The 20,379-nt window shown below is 54.6% G+C and overlaps 1 protein-coding gene across 2 annotated transcripts in view; it reads left to right on the forward strand.

Annotated features, from left to right (window-relative positions):
* The window catches only part of NMT1 (N-myristoyltransferase 1), a 34,268-nt gene extending 17,161 nt beyond the window's left edge, over window positions 1-17,107 (forward strand). For both annotated transcript variants that reach the window (XM_034755853.1, XM_034755854.1), the window contains exons 4-12: window positions 2,656-2,774; window positions 4,273-4,364; window positions 9,106-9,222; window positions 10,021-10,191; window positions 11,061-11,169; window positions 13,122-13,292; window positions 13,669-13,836; window positions 14,316-14,453; window positions 16,767-17,107. In XM_034755853.1, coding sequence (XP_034611744.1) covers window positions 2,656-2,774; window positions 4,273-4,364; window positions 9,106-9,222; window positions 10,021-10,191; window positions 11,061-11,169; window positions 13,122-13,292; window positions 13,669-13,836; window positions 14,316-14,453; window positions 16,767-16,787 — 1,106 coding nt within the window. In that variant the 3' untranslated portion in view covers window positions 16,788-17,107. The remainder of the gene's footprint in view (window positions 1-2,655; window positions 2,775-4,272; window positions 4,365-9,105; window positions 9,223-10,020; window positions 10,192-11,060; window positions 11,170-13,121; window positions 13,293-13,668; window positions 13,837-14,315; window positions 14,454-16,766) is intronic.
* Window positions 17,108-20,379: the final 3,272 nt, after the last annotated feature.

A 20,379-nucleotide genomic window follows, 5' to 3' on the forward strand; every position in this document is an offset into this window, starting at 1 on the left:
GGAAAGGGGCTCTGCTGAGCCTGAGCCAGCTCACGCTGCCGAGCGACAGGTCTGCAGTGCTGCTCTTGGAGAGCCTGGGTAGGTTCAGGCCTGTGGCCCCTGTCGTTTAGAAGATGAGCTGTAGTGGGACTAGTCAGCACATGCCAGTACTCTGGATGAGCGAGTGTCTGCACCTCCCGGAGTCGTGCTTCCTGGCCTCTGTGCTGATCACTGGGACTAGCTGGGTGTCCAGCTGCAGTGTTTGCAGGCGCGGCAAGTTTTGCTGGCCGGGTTAAGGAGTCTTGCTAGAAATGTACGAACAGAGCAGCACTTTGGGCCTATGAAAGTGCCGGGATCTCCAAGCGCTTTGTACGTACTCGTTAATCGGCTTCCCTGTTCGACAGCGGGGACACTGAGACCCAGACTTTGCACCAGCGTCACAGCAATGCTGGCAGAGCTGGTAATCAAATCCAGGAATCCTGACGCCCACTAGTCTGCTCTCAATCTCTCGACGTAAGGGAAAAGCGGTAAATCTCCTCAGCAGGGGCGGGATCGTGACAAGAAGTCTGATCTGCTCATAGTTCAGCTGGCCAAGCTGGCCTGGCCATTATCTCTGGAGTTGTTCTTTGGAAAAGCATCAGCTTCCCCTGGTAAGACTTGTGCTGACCCTGTTCGGAGGGGGATTTCTGGGTCACTTGCGCACTAACAACTGTCTGACGTTGGGGAGTGGGCACTGAAGTGATGCTGTCCAGTAATAAGCGGTTCCTCTGTCCTGGCCAGAAAGCTCAGCTGATGGTTTTGAAAGGAAGAGAAGCTCTTTGATGTAGAGAGCCGTGTCTCTGGAAGGACTTTGCGTCCTAGAGGAATTGGAGCAGATCTCTGCAGAAACTCCCCTGGTGTCTGTGTGATTGCATTGCTTCTTCTTTCTGCGTCTGGCAACTCCCAGCCTAGTCCAAACGGAGCTGAGAAGAGCTTTAAATCACAATGGCCAAACTGTTCGTTTTCTTAAGTAACCCGGGCTTTGTTCCTCCTTGTGGTGACTGGGAAATTGGCTCTTTTCAGCAACTCCTTTGAAGAAGCCTCTGTCTGATTCCCCTTGCCGCCCATGTCCTGTCTGACTAGCTCTGTATCCATTTGTCAGCACTGGCACCGTACCAGTGTATCTGGCTTCCTGGAAGGGCTGTTCTGTGGAAGGGCATGAGCTCCCAGGTAGTCTGGCACCAGACTCGGTCCTTGTTCTGTTGTCTAGATGGTTACTGTAACATACCAGTGTGCTGTAGGTGTCATGGGGGTGGGAATCAGAACCTATAGCGTGTGAGGATCCCAAAGGGCTTTGTAACCATCAGTTAAGCATCACAAAGCCCTGTAAAGCAGAAGGTGTTGTCTCCATTTCACGGATGGGAAACGCGACACAAAATGATCAGGGGCTTGTCCAGAGACCAGATCAGTGGTAGGGTTGGTACCAGAGCTCAGGACTGACTGAAACACCCCCACTCCCGGCTCTCAATGCTACACCATGCTGTCTCCCCTGGTGTTTGGTGAAAGGACAGTATCAAGCACGCAGCATGACCTGTCCGATGCTGCTTCGAATCTGGTAAACAAAAGTAGTCTGGGTTTGAGGGGCCAGATTTTCTCGTGCTCCGCATCCATTGAGAGCGATGGGAGCTGCTCCAGGTGCTGGGGTAATTAATGCTCTGTGTTCTTGTTTGGATCTGAAATTCACCTCTCCATTGCCTATATTTGTTTTAATCTTTGTCTTCATGCCTCCCATAAAAAAAAAGTGTTGTACTTTCTTTTCAGTGGCACTTAATTAGCACTTCCTGGGCTTTGCTAACCTCCCAGTATGGCTGGTGCCCAAATCGAGATCTCTTGGCTTGATAAAGTGCTTTAGGAGTCACAGTAGTTAAACAAAAGTAGCCTTGTTAATTTCAACTGCATTTAAAGCACAGTGGATGGGAAATGCTGACGTTTGCCAAATGGCAAAGGCTGGAGCTGGCAGGGAGAAACGCTCCTTTGGAAGCTTCCAGGAGGGTATTGCAGACAACGGGGGAGTTTCGGGAAAGGGCTGGCTGGTAGGCCAAGGTCTATGATGGTGCAAATCCATGAAGAGAAAGATCTGCTGTTTGTGGCCTCCAGCTAATACCATCTCGGGCTGTGACTTTGAGATGTGACCCGCTAAGGAGGTTGGGTTTTGTCAGTAATGAAGTGGGAAACTGAGGAAGAACCAGCATCTGCAGGGAGCAGTTAATGATTCCATAGAGACACCCTTCCCTCAGAGTATGAAATAAACCAGTACCAGAGACCAGCAGGCGGCTGGTGTGGAAGTGTCACCTTCTAAGTGAGGCGTAAAGCCAGTGCCTGTCCACTTCTTAGCCCGGGGCCCAGTCAGAGTCCAACTCTGCTCCCCCAAACCTGCCCTGCAGTTTCAATGGAATGAGCTATTCAGTTCCTCAGATCCATGGCATAGTGTTGCTGTGTACTGTTAAACAGCTGTTGTGCTCCACCTGGGAGCTGGCTGCCCCAGTAATGGGGGAATGATCCCTGTATATACAGCTGTGAAACGTGTTGGGACCCCTTGGGGTGCAAGGTGCTCTCAGAATGTCAGAGCATGTTGTTAAAACGCAGGTGGCTCCCAGAGGCCGAGGGACCGTTTGATTGTTCCTGTCTCTTTCCCAGGAGAAGTGGTGAACACTCATGGGCCGGTGGAACCAGACAAAGACAATATCCGGCAGGAGCCTTACACCTTGCCCCCAGGCTTCACCTGGGATGCCCTGGACTTGGGGGACCGAGGCGTGGTAAGAAGGGCCAAGGCAGGACAAACTGGTTGGGAGGGGTCTCTAATGTAGAGCCCCTGCTGTGGGCCCCGAGCACCGAGCTACTGGAGTTATTCATGGAGCTGTAGAATTCATCCTCTGTCCCGTTTCCCCAGCTCCCCGGCTCGGGCTGGCAATTGGGCAGCTCTCTCCTTAAGGTGAGACGGGCCTCTGCCCTTTTTTAGCTTCAGTGTCATCAGTGCCCCTACCAGACCAAGCTCCTGGCGGGAGATGGAAATTCCCACACGTCTCTGGAGCTCAGGGGTGGGCGACCCAGCAGGCCTCTTCCTAGGAATCTAACCCTGCCTCCTGGAGATGAAGTGAGCCTGACAGAGGAACATAGCAGGAGTGTCTGTTCCCCCCACTCCAGGTCCAAGGTTGCACCCACAGCTGAGCTAAGAGCTTTCTCCTGTATCGAGAAGAGGGCACGTGGCAGCAATGGGCACATGTGGCCAAGGACCGCTCCCGCAGCAGCGATGACTGGTCCAGTCACTGTTGCACTGAGTTACTCCTGGGGGAATTCTGCGCCAAAACATAAAAAATTTTGCACCAAAAAAATTAAAAATTCTGCACACAATACTTTAAAATTCTGCAAAATTCTGCATATTTTATTTGTCAAAATAACACAATATAATCAGGCCAGTGTCAATTATTTTGGTAATTTATTTCAAAATAGCTGTTAGCAGGTATGTCTGTGATAATACAGACCAAAAAAAATGCTGGTAATTTTTTTAATAAATAGATTTCTTACTAGGCATATGAATACAGAACTTTGAGTAATTCATTTAAATTACGACACAGAACTGTATTTCCTGCACCTGTCAGAAGCAGTGCGAAGGCTTGGGGGAGTCAGGGGTAACGGAGGAGCTGAGGGAGAGGGAAGAAGCCTAGAGTGAATCTGGGGGGTTGTTGGGATCGGGTGGGAGAAGTATGGAACAGGTGTTTTGCTGGGGGGGGTTGTAAGGGAGTTGGGGAGCCTCCCTCATGCAGACCCTGGCTGGCCCCAAGCCTCTCCCATTCAGTCAGGCACATCCGCCCCTTCCCTGCACCCTCATCCCCATGTGTCCCTGCAGCCCCCATCCCCAGGCTCAGTGCTGTCACCCTACTAGCTCCTGAGTCCCCCCCACTAGCCATTCTGAACCCCAGTCTGTGACCCCCAGCAGCCCTGTGTGCACCACTCTGTCCTAACCTGGCTCTGCGGGCAGGTTATGAACTTCTGCTCTTGGCGCATCCGCAGGAATGGGGAATGGCTGCTTAGGCAGAGGAAAGGGGGAGTTTGAGGGACACGCTCCATGGTAGTCAGACAGCAGCTGGTCCAGCGGAGCACCAGCATTAGCTTGGCCTTTTTAAAGGTGACCTTTCCCCACAGCAAATGGGATTTCTCCTTGTCGCTGCTGCTGTCCAGTCAGGGGGCCCGGCTGAGGGGGGCTGTTACTGACTAGCTGGCTTTGCCTCCTCAGCCGACTGATCTCTCTCTTAGCTAAAAGAGCTGTACACGCTCCTGAACGAGAACTACGTGGAAGACGATGACAACATGTTCCGGTTTGATTACTCACCTGAGTTCCTTCTGTGGTGAGTAGCAGGCTCTTCCCCAACCTCGTGAGCATGGGGCTGGGGGCCCAGCAAACCTGGCTCTCCTGGGCTGGTGCTGCAGCTGTCTATCAGTTCTCTTGCCTCCTTCCCCACTGCCATCCCCATCCCTCCACGTGCACAGTGGTGGGGGAAGGTTGGTATCTCTGGTGTGCAACCCCAGGTATCCTGCAGGAGAGATTCGGACACATGGCTCTTCCTGCCCTCAACTCCTCTGAGCTTGGGAGGGCAGAGCACCCCAGCTCTGAGCTTGTCCCCGACCCTGACTGTGCTGTTCCCTTGGAAGGGGGCTGGAGCACCATTACCTCAGTAGCTCCCCGACTGGGCCTGTCCCCCGCTGCCCTGGAACTGCAGTATGAAGACGGATGACCAGATTGTACCAACAATATAAACTTGCTATTAATTGGCTGATAAGGCCAAGATGGCATTTCTGTAGATGGCATCTCCTGTCTTGGGCTTCAGAGGGCTTTTACAATGCCAGTGAATGTAGCCTCATCCCCGTGCCATGGGTAAATGTTAGCCATGGTCACAGAGGAGGGCAGGTTGTCGCATGCCTGATCCCCTGCTGGACCCCCGTTCTGGGATGCCACCTGATGTATTGGGATTTCACTCAGCCCGCCTGCTCCACTAGCCTGGGCTCCCGCTCCTGTTTTGCTGAGTCAGGCTGTCCGGCAGCACACCCACAGGTAGGGATGCACCAGCTGTAGAATCACGCAGAGGCTGCAAACAGCTCTCTGTGGGAAGGCTCAGCAAGGAAATTGCCCAGCGCTCAAGTGCAGCTTCCCTCTGGAAAGTACACCCAAGCTGCTAATGTCTTGCGCTGTAGAGAAAGATCTGCACAGTGCGAGCTCATAACAATTCGCCGTCTCCCTCAGTGTGAAGAGAGAGACACACAACTTCTCTCCCCCCGTTATAAATTGCAGAAACTGGGTTGTGTTATTAACAAGAAAAAAGTTATTAACTATAAAAAGTAAATTTGAAGTGGTTATAAGAGTTAGCAAACAGAATAAAGCAGATTACTAAGCAAATAAAACAAAACACGCCAACTAAGTTTGATTCTCTAAAGAAACGGGTTACAAAATGTAATTCTCCCCCAAATGTTGACTTGGGCAGGATGCAGAGTTTCTGTAGCTTAGATTTCCAGTTATTTCTCTTTACAGACTAGACTCCTCTGTCTCAGTCTGGCCTCAGCCCTTGCCTTTCCCTCAGCTTAGTTCTTCTGTCTTGTAAGGTGCTTTTAGCAGTCTCACTTCTTGGGTGGGAAGGGAGAGTGCTGATGGCCTTGCCTCCCAGCCATAAATAGAATGTACATAAGGCCGGAAGCCTTTGTTTCCAGTGGGAAAGTACCATGTGGTATCTTGCACCAGGTGATGATATCACCTGACCTTGTAGTGTCAATGCAGCATTCCAGTAAACTTCTTGGGCAGGGGAGAGATTAGCATTTCCAAAGTTCTAGTGTTCTCCTTAATGGCTTATCCAGGCTGATTGCTTACTGTCCGCTGGGCGTTCCCCAAGTGTGTACACAGTTCTCATTGTTACATAGTCAGTATTTCTAACTTCAGATACAGAAATAATGTCTGGATACAATGTAGATAATCACATTCTGTAAATTATAGCCTTTCCAATGATCTCTTACAAGACCCATCTGCATAAAATGTATCTTAGGCCATATTCCTATCATAACAATATTTCTATGAAGAATATGGAGTGTCATGCCACACCAGGATCCTCTTCTCAGGAGTTCCAACAAATCCCCAGGCTCTGTGCAATCTCTTCTGATAGGGAACGGTCTGCACGGTCACGTTCTGGCCTGGCAAGATACCAGTGGTGCCTTCAGCGTTGTACGTCTTGGTCACCTGTGAATGATGGTTATTCTAACCCATTCCCTACCCGATAACGCTTGCATGCTGTGTGGCACAGCCAGGTGAAGGAAAGGCCTTGCTGTGAATTAACGAAGGGTGATTAGACAGAACTATATTGTCCACCCTGGCCACAGCAGCTGAAATCACGGGCCCTTCCTGCTGGGCTGGGGCTGGCCATCTCTGTCGTTTGCTGTGGTGGTGTTTGCCATGTGATATCTCCTTGTTCAGCACTGCAGGCACGTTATCCACCTCGTCCGGGGCCCCAGTTCCTTCCCCCTCTTCCAGTCACTTATTGCATCTACTTCAGACTGTTGATGTCCCCTTGCCGGTCCTGCAGACCGCTTGCACAGAGCCCTGTATCTCTGCTACTCTTTCTAGAATCTGTATCCCTTTTTCATGGGAATGCTTGGAATGGGCCCCCCTCCTCCTGCAGATGTCCCTGCCTTGGCCTCCTGCTCCTTGTAGGTGGCACACCTCCTTCACCTGAACAATTGCCTGGTGTCTGTGCTCCTCAGGCAAGGGACCAGCTCTTGCTAAGAGGCAGTTAAAGCACCTGGGACTGTGTCAGTGTGATATAAATAACCCATGGAAGCCACCCAGCATTCATAAGCTCTTGCTCACTGAGTAGCCCTGGAAGGAAGCCACTTGTTAGTGATTCTTAGATTTCATGGCCATAAGGGACTGTCATGATCATTCAGTCTAACCCCCTGTGTAGCACAGGCCAGAGAACCTCACCGGGGATTCCTGCAGCCAGCCCACAGCCTGCTTGTTACTGTAGGCTGGTGGCACGGTGGGGTCTCTTGGGCCATAGCTAATACGGCTTTAAACCGGAGTCTTTGTGCTAAGCTCTTGTTCCACTCCAGAAAGCAGCAATAACACTAATGAACTCCACATCAGAGGGCTGCCAGGTTGTGAAGTAGTTGGAAATCCTGGGGTGAAAGGCGCTCTATATGTTCAATTGATTAATTAGTTAATTATTGCTAATTAACCTGTATACCATTCCCATGGTTGTGAAGAACCCCTAGTGTTTTACAAGTGGTGTATCACAGTAGCTGTGCACAGCGATATCCCGTACAGCTGTGTACAGTACAGTGTGATATCCCGTACAGCCGTGCACAGCGATATCCCGTACAGCCGTGCACNCAGTACAGTGTGATAACCTGTACAGCTGTGCACAGTACAGTGTGATATCCCGTACAGCCGTGCACAGCGATATCCCGTACAGCCGTGCACAGTACAGTGTGATAACCTGTACAGCCGTGCACAGCGATAACCCTACAGCTGTGCACAGTACAGTGTGATATCCCTGCAGCTGTGCACGGTATAGTGTGATAATCCTACAGCTGTGCACAGCGATATCCCGTACAGCTGTGCACAGTACAGTGTGATATCCCGTACAGCCGTGCACAGTGATATCCCGTACAGCCGTGCACAGTGCAGTGTGATATCCCGTACAGTCGTGCACAGCGATAACCCTACAGCTGTGCACAGTACAGTGTGATATCCCTGCAGCTGCGCACGGTATAGTGTGATAACCCTACAGCCGTGCACAGCGATGTCCCGTACAGCTGTGCACAGTACAGTGTGATAACCTGTACAGCCGTGCACAGCGATATCCCGTACAGCTGTGCACAGTACAGTGTGATATCCCTGCAGCTGTGCACGGTATAGTGTGATAATCCTACAGCTGTGCACAGCGATAACCCGTACAGCTGTGCACAGTACAGTGTGATATCCCGTACAGCCGTGCACAGCGATATCCCGTACAGCCGTGCACAGTACAGTGTGATATCCCTGCAGCTGTGCACGGTATAGTGTGATAATCCTACAGCTGTGCACAGCGATAACCCGTACAGCTGTGCACAGTACAGTGTGATATCCCGTACAGCCGTGCACAGCGATATCCCGTACAGCCGTGCACAGTACAGTGTGATATCCCGTACAGCCGTGCACAGTGATATCCCGTACAGCCGTGCACAGTGATATCCCGTACAGCTGTGCACAGTAATAGCTCTGCCTCCTGGCTGCTATGCCTGTGTCGTCTCCCTGCCCTGGATCGGGACACTGCTCTCCTCGAGTTCACGGCTAGTCAGCTGTGAGACGGCAGTTGGTTCCCCCCAGGGTGTCTGTCTCTCCCAGCCCGAGGGGCTCAGTGTCATGGCAGGGGCTCTGATGTGCTGCTGGGTGCTGTGGTGGGGGTGTCTGGGGGCGGGGGCTCACCCTTCGCACAAACAGCCGTAAAATATGAATTCTCTTCACAAGAGAGTCGGGCCGAGAACTCTGCGCTGGGGTCTCTGCTGGGCTCCTGTTCGGCCTCGCTGCTCTCCTTGAGAACAGGCCCTCAGTGAGCATGGTGCTAGGCCAGCACTGAGCACTGGCGAGACCCTGACTCTCAGCTCTCCTAGGGTGAGCGTGGGTTGCCCATGGCACGGAGGGAATCTCTGATTCAAACGGAGCCCAGCTAGTCATGCTCTCTGCTCTCCACCTCTCAGACTTCTCTTTGGTGGCCCATGTGAAGCAAACCCACATCTCCATGAGGGCCCTGGGCGAAACGTATCCCCGTCCCAGAAATGCACCTGGGCTTTGTCCCCAGGGCTGGATGGTTCTGTGGGAAGTCTCAGGATTGCCTGGCCCACGGAGGCTGAACTCGCTGGGCTCCCTCTGGGCCAAGGCTGAAGCACAGCCCTTGGGCCCATGCTGCCCAAGGACAGGGCTGCACACTCCACACTGGTCCCTGGTGCCCGCACTAGAGTCTGCCAGGACGCTGTGGGGAGGCAGGGCCAGTTGAAGAGAAAAGCGGGTGCTTGGGGCCTCTGGTGCAGGAATGTGCCAGGACTAACCAAGGCTTGTCCATTCTCCAGGGCTTTGCGTCCCCCCGGCTGGCTGCCCCAGTGGCACTGCGGGGTCCGAGTCATCTCTAGCAAGAAGTTGGTTGGATTCATCAGTGCAATTCCAGCCACGATCCACATCTACGATTCGTAAGTGCCTTTCTGTTCGACTCGATCTCAACTCTTCCCCACTGTGGGGTCGGATGCTCCTGGGCTGGGTCCGAGGCGTCTCGGCTGCATTGATCCTTGCGGGGGCCAGCCTGGTGTGCACCACTCTGGCTCTAGGAGTGCCCCGTGATTCGCAGGGAAAGGGGGTTAGTTAAGGTGGGCAGCTCTTGTAAGAGGAAGTCTCGCATACGAGAACCTCAGACACTAGCTTTGTTAGTGCTTAATGAGGCCAGCGTACAGCTCTGGCTGGAGGAAAGGGACATCGTGTGGAAATTCTCCAGAGCGCGTTGTTCCTTGAACAACTGTTGTGTTGTCCCTGTTGTGTTCAGAGTAAAGTTCTCAAAAGCACCTAAGCAACTTGGGATCCTGCGTCCCCGTCCATGGGCAGGCGCCATGGATAATGAGACCTTCTGACTTCCCTACGCCGGTGTGGATGGGCCACCCAACCGGTGTGACTTACCGAACACTGGTAGCGGAGGGCTCCCGTCCGAGAGGCCAGGCAGCAATGCATTCGAATTGCTTCGCTGTGTAGATAGATGAGTGAGGCACGGAGTGGGTTGGGGGATTAACTGGTGACAGGCAGTGACCTGGAATGGGCAAGTGGGGAAAGCTCCCGCTCCCCTGGCCTGGCTTCTTATGCTAGGGATGTCCCACCTCCCTTCTGCAGAGCATCTGCCCCCTCCCTCCCCAGGTGAGGCCATGTTCTGAGCCTGGGGAATTGGAGTAACCCTGCCAAGACAACTCTGACTCTCCCCTGGGCTTGTTCTCTGTCCTCTCAAGAGAGAAGAAGATGGTGGAGATAAACTTCCTGTGCGTCCACAAGAAGCTGCGCTCTAAACGGGTGGCCCCAGTTCTGATCCGGGAGATCACCCGGCGGGTTCACCTGGAGGGGATTTTTCAGGCGGTTTACACTGCAGGGGTAGTGTTGCCGAAACCCGTCGGCACTTGTAGGTAAGTGACGCTCCAAGGAGTGCAGACTTGGCCCTTAACAGACCTCTCTTCCCATGGCTTGTTAGCAGAGCACTCGGATTTACCCACGATCCCACTGGGCCGAGCAGTTCCTCCTAGCAGTGTCCTTCAGGGAGTCGGCTGGACAGCTCTGTGTCTCCTCGGGGTGAGCTACTGGCTCTTGGAAGCCATGAAGCAACACCGTATCGAGGACTCCTCCAGCAGGTGCACCCCACGTTGCCCTGGCTTTTCTCCCTGGGAGCCGTTGGGTGTGAGTTTACCATAGCCCCAGGCATGGACCACGGCTCCAGGGTCTAGGCGCTGCACCGACGCACAACAACAGACAGTCCCTGCCCCCAAAGACTTTATAATCCAAGTTTAAAACAGGAGACAGCAGGTGGATAGAGACAGAGGGGAGCCCAAGGAAACAATGCGACAGGATTGGCCCACGTGATGGGCAGTGGTCTCCGCACCCTAGCTGTCGTCAGGTTTCTGTAGGCATCACAGCAAAGGAGGGCTTTGAAGGTGGATGATGAGTTAGTTTGGGGATGTTTACAGGGAGCTCCTCCCAAGCATGACGGACAGCATGGGAGAATTGCAAAGCGACTTGTTTGAAAATTTAGCAAGCGGACAATGGAGGCTAGCGTGCTGGGCCAATCAGAGGCAAGTGTTGGCAGCAGCAAATGGGACAATAGGTGGGGTGGGGCCGGGCCGCGGAGGGCTTGATTGATGTGATGGAGAGGTTTCTGCCTTGCTAATTAGCCTGATGTCTTGTGCCACCTTCTGGCACTTAAAAGACTCGCATGCTCTTTCCAGCCTTCTCCTCCATCGCGAGCGTCCTGCACGTGTGACCTAGACTTGTGTTTCTGCAGATACTGGCATCGATCCCTGAATCCTCGGAAACTGATTGAAGTCAAGTTTTCCCACCTGAGCAGGAACATGACAATGCAACGCACCATGAAGCTCTACCGGCTGCCGGAGGTGTGTGCTTCTGTCTGTGGTAGCTGCTGCCTCTCTCGGTTACCTGCCGAGCGCAAACCGCTCGCTCCTGAGCTGGCCGTGGAGGGAGGTGAATTGCTGAGGCTCAGACATCCAAGCTGGTTCTGAGTTCCTCCCTGTTGTGGTCAGTGTAGCAGCCAGGTCCCGAGAGCCACCGCTAGCTGCCTAGCACGGAGCTCATGCTGCCTGCGTCCCTGTGTTTGTCTTTGCACGTGTGCAGCTGTGGGCCATGAGTTCTCGCGATCGCAGACCCCTGCCTGTCGGGGAAGCCGAGCGCCCGGGCTTGGCAGCGATTGCAGAGGGATTTGGTTTAACAATAAGAGGCCGAGCCAACCTGTGTTATAATCCCCTGCAGTGTGCTGGGGTGGCCGCTGCCCGAGTGCAGTGACAGCCGGGAAAATGGCAGTGCCTGCCTGGCTTTGCTGCTCCCTCCGGCGAGTCTGGGGCCTTGGCTACACTTGCGGCAGCTCTCCGAGGGGAGTAGCGTGCAGTGCTGCGAGCGAGCGTGCAGTGCTGTAGGCGCTGATGACAGCACCTCTCCGAGGGGAGTAGCTTGCAGTGCTGCGAGCGAGCGTGCAGTGCTGTAGGCGCTGATGACAGCACCTCTCCGAGGGGAGTAGCTTGCAGTGCTGCGAGCGAGCGTGCAGTGCTGTAGGCGCTGATGACAGCACCTCTCCGAGGGGAGTAGCTTGCAGTGCTGCGAGCGAGCGTGCAGTGCTGTAGGCGCTGATGACACTGGCGCTTTACAGCGCTGCGCTCGGGGGTGTTTTTTCACACCCCTGAGTGCAGCGCTGTGAATTGCCAGCGTAGCCAAGGCCTGAGTCGCTGCTTCCTACTCCAGAGCCAGCCCAGCTCGCGGGGGAGCCAGCAACCGGCCGGCCGCACTCCTAAGCAGCTGCTGACTAAAGAATGTTCATCCTTCTTTAAGGAGTATTTAGGATGCCGGTCACCATAGCAACCAATCACTTATTTGCCACAGACACTGAAAACCAGCCCTGGGTCTGGCTAGACACTGCTGCTCCATGGGGCAGGAATCGGCTCAGACTGGAAACAACCCAGGCCCCCTGCTCTGGGCTGGCCAGGCCAGGCGCAGCGAATTCCATTGTGTGCTGGAGGGGCAGGAGGCCCAAGGGATGCAGGCTGAGCGTGTGGCCCCCACAGTTCAGAGAACCCCCCTTTTGGACGTATAAACGGAGCACGGTGCTCTGGAAGTCACTCAGGCCAGCGCAAGGAGCTGCTGCTTCCTTGGGGGGATCCCAGAGCACTTGGTGAACTCCTAAATGAGCTGTACCCTGGCATCTCCCTCCTTGATCCCTGGGCTCAATTGTGCCACTGTGACGAGCGGGGGCTGGGCCCTGATTTTGCCTCTTATCCAAAAGCTGGCACCTCTGGTACACTTTGGCACCATGGTAGGGTGTGGGCTCAGTACCAAGCCAGGGAAGCTGCCACTTACTGGGTCAACAGCCCCATTTCCTGCAGCACCTACGTATTTCTTAGCAGTCTCTTGCCCAGCCTGGTCCACTTAGCATGTGTACGGGAATAGGACCAGAGCAGGGGCATCATGGCTGTAAGCCTGGCATGAATCTGGAGCTCTGGCCACACCATGCATTATTGTAGGTCATGGGTGGCTGGAAACCTCTTTGCATGTGACACACCCCAAAGCGTGGGATTCTGGGACCCCGGACAGGTGGTCGTGGCAGCTTTCTGCAGGGCGTCGGTTAAAGGAAGTCAGGTGGGCAGGGGTCTGAGGATGGGCCGAGGTGTGGGGGGCCTGAGCAGAAAAGAGCAGTGTGGGGATGCCCTGTAGCCAGCTGCTGTGGGCGGGTCCCTCTGTTAATAAGCATTAGCAATCCTGGCCCTTTGGGTACTGAAAAAATCTGCTCGAGCCAAGATGCTCTCGAGCCGGCTCGGACAATTTCTCTCCCTCTCTCCAGACTCCGAAGACGTCCAGCCTGCGGGCAATGGAGCACAAAGACATCGCTGTCGTGCACAAGCTTCTGACCGAGTACCTGAAGCAGTTCCACCTGACCCCAGTCATGAGTCGGGAGGAGGTGGAGCACTGGTTCTTCCCTCAGGAGAATATCATTGACACCTTCGTGGTGGAGGTGAGCCGGCAGGGCCGAGAGACTAATGTCACCTGGGCCCCAGTCCCTTTGGAAGGCACAGCTGGTTCTCCGCCTGCTGAGCGTCAGTCACCTCCTCCCTGGCTCAGACGGGGTCTCTGACCCAGTGCCTGCGTTGGGCTCCACGGGACAGGCCTCAAGGGGCAGTAGAGGCTGGGTTATTGCAAGTGTCGCTGTGCCGCCTTGGCACCAGCCTCAGCGCTGCCCTGAGGCACTGGCCTTGCCCTGTGCCGAGCCTGCGGACAAGGCAGCCAGCTTGTGGTGTGGCCCCGAACGGCCTCAGATGGTTCTTGCTTATGGCTCTGTCCTGTCTCGGCCTGGCTCAGGCCGTACCCACGCTGCTGCCATTTGCTTTCAGAGTCCCACCGGCGAGGTGACGGACTTCCTGAGCTTCTACACGCTGCCCTCCACCATCATGAACCACCCCACTCACAAAAGCCTGAAAGCCGCGTACTCCTTCTACAACGTTCATACCAAGACTCCCCTCCTCGACCTCATGAGCGACGCCCTCATCCTCGCAAAGTCGGTAAGCAGGCGTGGAGCCCCTTTGCCCCGGGAGCACCAGGGCTCGGCAGAGGCTTGAGACTGTGACTGTAGCCACCTCCTCACCAGCTGCATGGTGCAGGGTGGCCCTTGAGATCTGGGGGGGCCCAGACGTGGGCCCCACCCACCTTTAAAAGAAAGCGTGAATGATGAACCCTTGTTGTTTTATGGCTGTGAGGAGCGTGTGCTTTGCCCATCCTGGTCTCCCAGAGCAACCCTGGCCTGACAGCCACGGAGCCCGAACCCCTGTATTTATCCAGAGAACAGCTATAGCAGGGGGAGCAGGTTTCTCTCAATGGCCCCCATCCCCTAGAGGGGGGGTCAATCCAGGGCCTCTCCACTGGGGCTAAAGGCCAGTGGCAGGTTGTGGGAGGCTTTCGGGGGGGCAGTGCCTGGGGGCGGAGGAGGGCAGCACAGCTGGAGAGACTGGCCCTGATGACCTCTCCCCTGTCGCCCGTGCAGAAGGGGTTTGATGTGTTCAATGCACTGGATCTCATGGAAAACAAAACCTTCCTGGAGAAGCTGAAGTTTGGGATTGGGGACGGGAATCTGCAGTATTATCTTTACAATTGGAAATGCCCCAGCATGGGGGCAGAGAAGGTAAGTGCCTCGCTCAGCACAGGGGTCGCCCTGGTGGGGGCTGGCCGGGGGGGCTATGCGGGTGGGTTATCTCGTTTGGCCGCTGAAATGGTTTCTTCAAAGATCTCTCGCGGGACACAGGTCAGTGCGGTACTGAGTCAGATCACCAGCCACTGGGCTCCTGGCAACAGCCAACGTGCGAAGCATTAGCAGAACAGCGGTAATGCGCTTGTCACGGGGAATGCCGGGGACGCCTTCCTGAGCCCAGCCCGGTCGGCTCCTGCAGCCTCTGTACCGCTGGGAATTAGCGCCTGGACATACCACAGGCTTCGCTGTTTGACTCCTTGGGCTGAGTCGCTGCCCTGCTCCATGGGCCAGGCAACTAGAAGCACTACCCCAAAAGCTCTTTAAAGCCATCCGTCTGGCAGCCTCCACCAAGCCCTGGCAGCGGCCGGCTACAACACCTGTGTCTTAGCTAAGCCACCTTTCTATCCCCTTGGAGCACAGACTGAGGTAGGAGCCCCTGGGCCTTAACGGTTTGGCTACTGACTCCCCTGTCACCGTAGGGAAACCGAGGCAGGGCAGTGGTGCCCTGCCCATCTGTAAAATGGAGCTAGGACACAAGGTTGGGGAGAGTTGGTGTTGGAAAGCGCTTTGCAGATGCAGAGTGTTCCATGAGCGCAAGGGCTGAGTCCCTGCCTAGCCGTCGGGAGCCTTAGGAACGAGGCAGCGTCTGGCAGAAGGTTTGTCCTGTGCAGGGCTGCGTGCGGGAATGGGCAGGATCCACAGACACACGACCTGTGAGTGCCGCACGTCAGCCTTTTCTCGGGTCTTTAAAACAAGTCAAGTGGCGAAACAGACGCATGACTGATCTCGTGGTGTCCGCTGGACAGGGCCCGTGTAAGGAACACGCTTGTTTGAGAGAATCCAGCACGTGTTCTGTCTGTGTCTGTGTCGCAGGACTCTGCCCGCGGTAGCTCCTGCAGTGAGGCCAGCCACTGATTCACGCCTGCCCCGCAGGTTCGAAATACCCGGACTGCTTGGGCTTCCCCTCTCCCAGCTAGGAGTGTTCGAGCCCCCTACAGCTTGGGCAATGGGACCCGGGAGTCTTTGCCTCTGTATGAGCAGGTGTTTTGTCCTGGAGGCCTTGACCACAGCTTCCCTTCCCTTCGTGCTGGCTTGCCCATTTGTCCACCACTTCCGCACCCCAGAGGTGGCAGCATTTCAGTGCATGCACCTAGCTTGTAAATTGCCTTGGGATGCAAGTTGCACTAAAATGATCAAATATTCCTGTTACATAGCACTGCATGTGTGCTCTGGGCTGGGCAGGAGATACGGGAGCCAGACTGGCTGGTCCAAAGCACTGGAGTGTCTGCTGCCGGTCTTTGGCAGTGGCCAGTCTCTGTTGTGGGTTTGCATTGCTGCTTGTGGCGGGGGGGGAATGCCTATGGCAGTTGGGATTCTAACCTAATCCGGCCGTGGTATTCGGCTTGACGCCCTTTGCAGCCATGAATTCCACAGCAGTTACCTGGGGGCCGTGCCCTGGCACACAGAACCAGATCGGGCTTTTCTCGCTTGCTGAGAATTAGCCGTTCCAAAGCAGCCAGTCGGTCGCTAATTGGTCACTGCTATTACCCAGGAAGGCGCTGAGTACAAACCCCCGGGGCCTGAGCTCCTGGGCAGCGCTGGCCCTTCCCCAGCACCTCCCATCAGCGAATCTGAGCACTTCCCAAACCAGAAATGACCCATCACACAACAGCTGGCACCAGGGAACCCCCAAGAGTGGCTGGCTCCTTCGAAAGGGGATCCCCATGCACAAAACTGGCTTCTAAACTAAAAGGCACTAACTTAGCCAGGGGAAAACCTGAACATAAATACAAATCACCCCCAAATGCCCAAATCCTGCACTGGCAGGGACCTCTCCAGTGCGCACTGGGGAAGTCCGTATCACCCCCGGCTTACAGCTGAGTCTCCCAAGGCACAGGGGTAAGTATCTGCCCCAAGACACGCAAGAACAAGTGGCAGAGCAGGGGCTAGGCCCCACGGGTCTTGACTCCTATCCCTATACTCTTTCCCCCGGACCACTGCTGTGGACAGAGGGGACTCTTTCTCCAACACTTTCGGGCCTTTGCCACGGGTTCCCTTGGGGCTGTGACGCGTTGTTGGTCTGTTAGAGGCCGCGGCCGGACTCCGACATTGCTCAGATTGCCTTTGCGTTCCGGCAGCCCTGGGGAGCGCTGGAGAACATGTGCCAGGTGTCCAGAGCTAGGGTCTGAAACAGAGAAGATCTGTCACGTTAACACTTCCTAACCTGTTTCCCATTGGCTCTCTCAGGTTGGACTGGTGTTGCAGTAACCAATCCCCAGAGAGGAGCGGCGACGTCTCTGAGAAGTTGGGCCAGGAACCGAAAGTTGCCATTGGCTGTTGGGGTTTCCGTGGAAGCAAGACCCTCCTGCAGAGGAGCTGGGACTGAACCATCCCCTGATTTTAACGATTGTGTCACAGGATGCCAGCTGCTACACCCTGGGCAGCGGCATCGGTCTCCTTTGTTTCAATTAATTGCATCCTCGTACAGACGTGATCAAGGGAATGTAACTGCTGCAAACTAGCTCGTGATTGGCAAATACTGGAGTTAACGGGTGAATAATAAAAGTCTATATTATATACATTTTAAATAGCTTTCCTCTTGCAGCCTGACCCAGCTGACCACTTCCCCAGCTCGGCATGTTGCCTTTTCTCAGCAAGAAGCTGCTTGCTGCCCTGGCCTCTGCAGGGCTGGGTTCAAATCCCATCATGGGTCACAAGCGTGGATGAGTTTGGTGGCTTCACCACCACCAAGGAAACTGCTGATCAGCACATGCATGCTAGAGACTGGGCCAAGAACAGTGGGGCAGGGTGGGGGGCGCTGCTCTGGGATGTCTGGAGGGCCCCGGACTGAGGCTTGATGGAGGAGTTGCCTGGCTGTCTCCAGGGTTCTCCCCTCTTTTTCCTGAGCTCCAGATTCATTAACAATGTGATGCGACAGGATGGGCGTCCATCTGTGTCCTGGACCCTGCGGGTGGCGAAAGCCAAGGGCTGGAGAAGTCACTTCCTGCTGGAAGGCCCAACCATTGAGAGGAGCTGCCATGAGACTGCTTTACCGGCTAGCCCCAACGGTGCTTGCTTCTTCCCAGGCTAGCCCGTGCCTGGATTGCCCTGCCGGCCTGCCAGGAAGTTAATGGCTATTCACAGCTAAGGGCTATCTGTGTCTGATCAAGGCAGACCTGGGCTTCAGCCTCCCCCGCACCTTTGAGACATGGCCCCTCCCTGCTGGGTTCAATGAGCTGAACCGACCCTCGCTATGCTCTGGAGAAGCAGCTGTTCATGAAGTGCCCCAGGGAACCCGGCTTTCGGACTCGCGTTGGTACAAATCCGTAACCATAGCACTAAGTAAACTGGATGCAGTCACCCAAACGCCTCTCTGTCCCCGGCAGCCCATGGCCACGTGGCTGCAGTAACCACGCCAGCCAGGCCAGAATCCGTTCTCCAACCCCATCGCTCTGGGAAGCAGGGGTTTAGTGCACCTTGGCTTGGCTATCTTGGCGGTTCTGGGGTTACCCATTGTTACACCTTTCGGGGGCTCTGAACCATGACAGTCCCTTCCATGCTCATTTTTCTCCATGCCTTTTGATTCATGTCTCTCTATAAATCCATGGTACACCCACATCTTGAATCCTGCGTGCAGATGTGCTCACCCCATCTCAAAAAAAGATATATTGAAATTGGAATAGGTTCAGAAAAGGGCAACAAAAATGATTAGGGGTATGAAACGGCTTCTGTATGAGGAGAGATTAATAAGACTGGGACTTTTCAGCTTGGAAAAGAGACGACTAAGGGGGGATATGATAGAGGTCTATAAAATCATGATTGGTGTGGAGAAAGCAAATAAGGAAGTGTTATTTACTCCTCATAACACAAGAACCAGGGTCACCAAATGAAATTAACAGGCAGCAGATTTAAAATAAAAAAGTATTTTTTCACACAACACACAGTCAAACTGTGGAATTCCTTGCTAGAGGATGTTGTTAAGGCCAAGACTATAACAGGGTTCAAAAAAGAACTAGATAAGTTCATGGAGGTTAGGTCCATCAATGGCTATTAGCCAGGATGGGCAGAGATGGTGTCCCTAGCCTCTGTTCGCCAGAAGCTGGGACTGGGCGACAGGGGATGGATCACTTGATGATTCCCTGTTCTGTTCATTCCCTCTGGGGCACCTGGCACTGGCCACTGTCAGAAGACAGGATACTGGGCTAGATGGACTTTGGTCTGACCCAGTCTGGCCGTTCTTGCGTTCTGGTTTCTAAGGTGGCCCGTGCAATGATCGGAACATCCCAAATGACTGTTTTCCCCCGTTGTCTGTGGAAGAGCATGCCTTCTCGTAGATTTTTATCCTGGGAAACCACCCCACAGCCCCTCCTTCACCAGGCTCGCCTTGTCTTCGTTTAATGGCACTCTCACTGCCCCGGCAGGGGAATGGACCATGAGAACAATCTGTGAAGGGTGTGGGGAGGGGATTTGCCGACACTGGACTTTTTGAAGCTTGAGAGTAGACGTTTTGCTCTAGTTCAGCCAGTTCAGGGAAGTCCTGTGGCCGGTGTATACAGGGGTCAGATTAGATGATCACAGTGGTCCCTTAGGGCCTTGTAATTATAATCCCAGACCAGGCCACCCCTTCTCTGCTGCTGTTGGCAAAAGCGGTTTCTAATTGTGTGACGAGCCTCGCTGGGGGAAGTGTTTCTGCGTGTACAATGAGAGAAGTATGTAAGCTCCCACAAGGAAATCTACACAGACCTCGGAGGGCGCTTCCTACAGGGAACCAGCCCAAGGCTGCTTGGAAGTCTCTGGCCCAGCTTGGAGCACAGTCCGGCAGTTGGTGGAAGAGACCCCATAGTGGGCAAGTCTTGAGGCTTAGTGACCCATTGGTTTTTCACATCCTTGCTGAAGTACAATGCCCAGCCGGTGCCATGGGACTACCACAGAAACAAACTGACAGGAGCAAAGGCCTTAGCAGGTTCCTGATGTACAGGCCAATGCGTGCATGAAAACCCGCAAGCCAAGGCACCCACGGGCCAGTCTGCAAGGAAGGGAGAGAGCCACGTACTGCTCACCAAGCCAGAGGAATCACCAGCAATGTTCTCTGATGGGAAGGTCCTGCTCCGGTCTCTGTAGTGGGCATATTCCTATTCATAAGGCCTGCACTGCTGAGTCGGTGCGACAGGATACGGAAGGGCATGTCCCCATTTCAAGCAGGAAAACCCAGCGGCAGTGAGCCTTTTCCCTGCATCCTGCTCCAGGCAGGGCGGGGAGTGTTTGCTTTGGTTGGCCTGGATGTCACTGGGCCATGGGGCTGCAACATCAGCTCCACCCAACCAATGGCTGCGCCCAGAACTTTGTGGTCTGCGATCTTTCTGCATCTGATCCCGGGGAGCGAGTGCGGGAATTGTACCAACCTAGCAGAACGGCTGATCGTCCTGTGTCACATGCACGTATCTTAACCCCGTGTCGGCATAGCTAGGAGCCGGAGCACCCGATGCAGGAGGACCCTGAGTTTGAGCTATCCCACCGAGTCTGCTACTGGACAGACTGGATGGGGTTGAAGATCATGCGTAGCCCAGTGCAGACCATCCAGAAGGTTTCTGTGGAGACGGCTGGATTCCTGCTGTGCAGAGCCGAGGGCAGTGCGGTTCGTGCTCACTAGAACCCCATTGGGCTGGACTACGAGTATCCAGCCACACTCTGCCACTGGGGAAAATGTTCTGCCTAAACAGCCTCCAACGCAGCGCTGCCCGATGAGACGCTGATGGGTGCTTTGCATCGAACGTCGGCTGGCAGGAAAACAGCCAGCGCATGGCTGATGGGCTGGAGCAGGAAATGATCCTCCACTGGAGGGCAGGAAGATTGGGTGGGG

This window comes from Trachemys scripta, chromosome 23 (genome assembly GCF_013100865.1).
Source record: "Trachemys scripta elegans isolate TJP31775 chromosome 23, CAS_Tse_1.0, whole genome shotgun sequence".
Taxonomy (NCBI): domain Eukaryota; kingdom Metazoa; phylum Chordata; order Testudines; family Emydidae; genus Trachemys; species Trachemys scripta.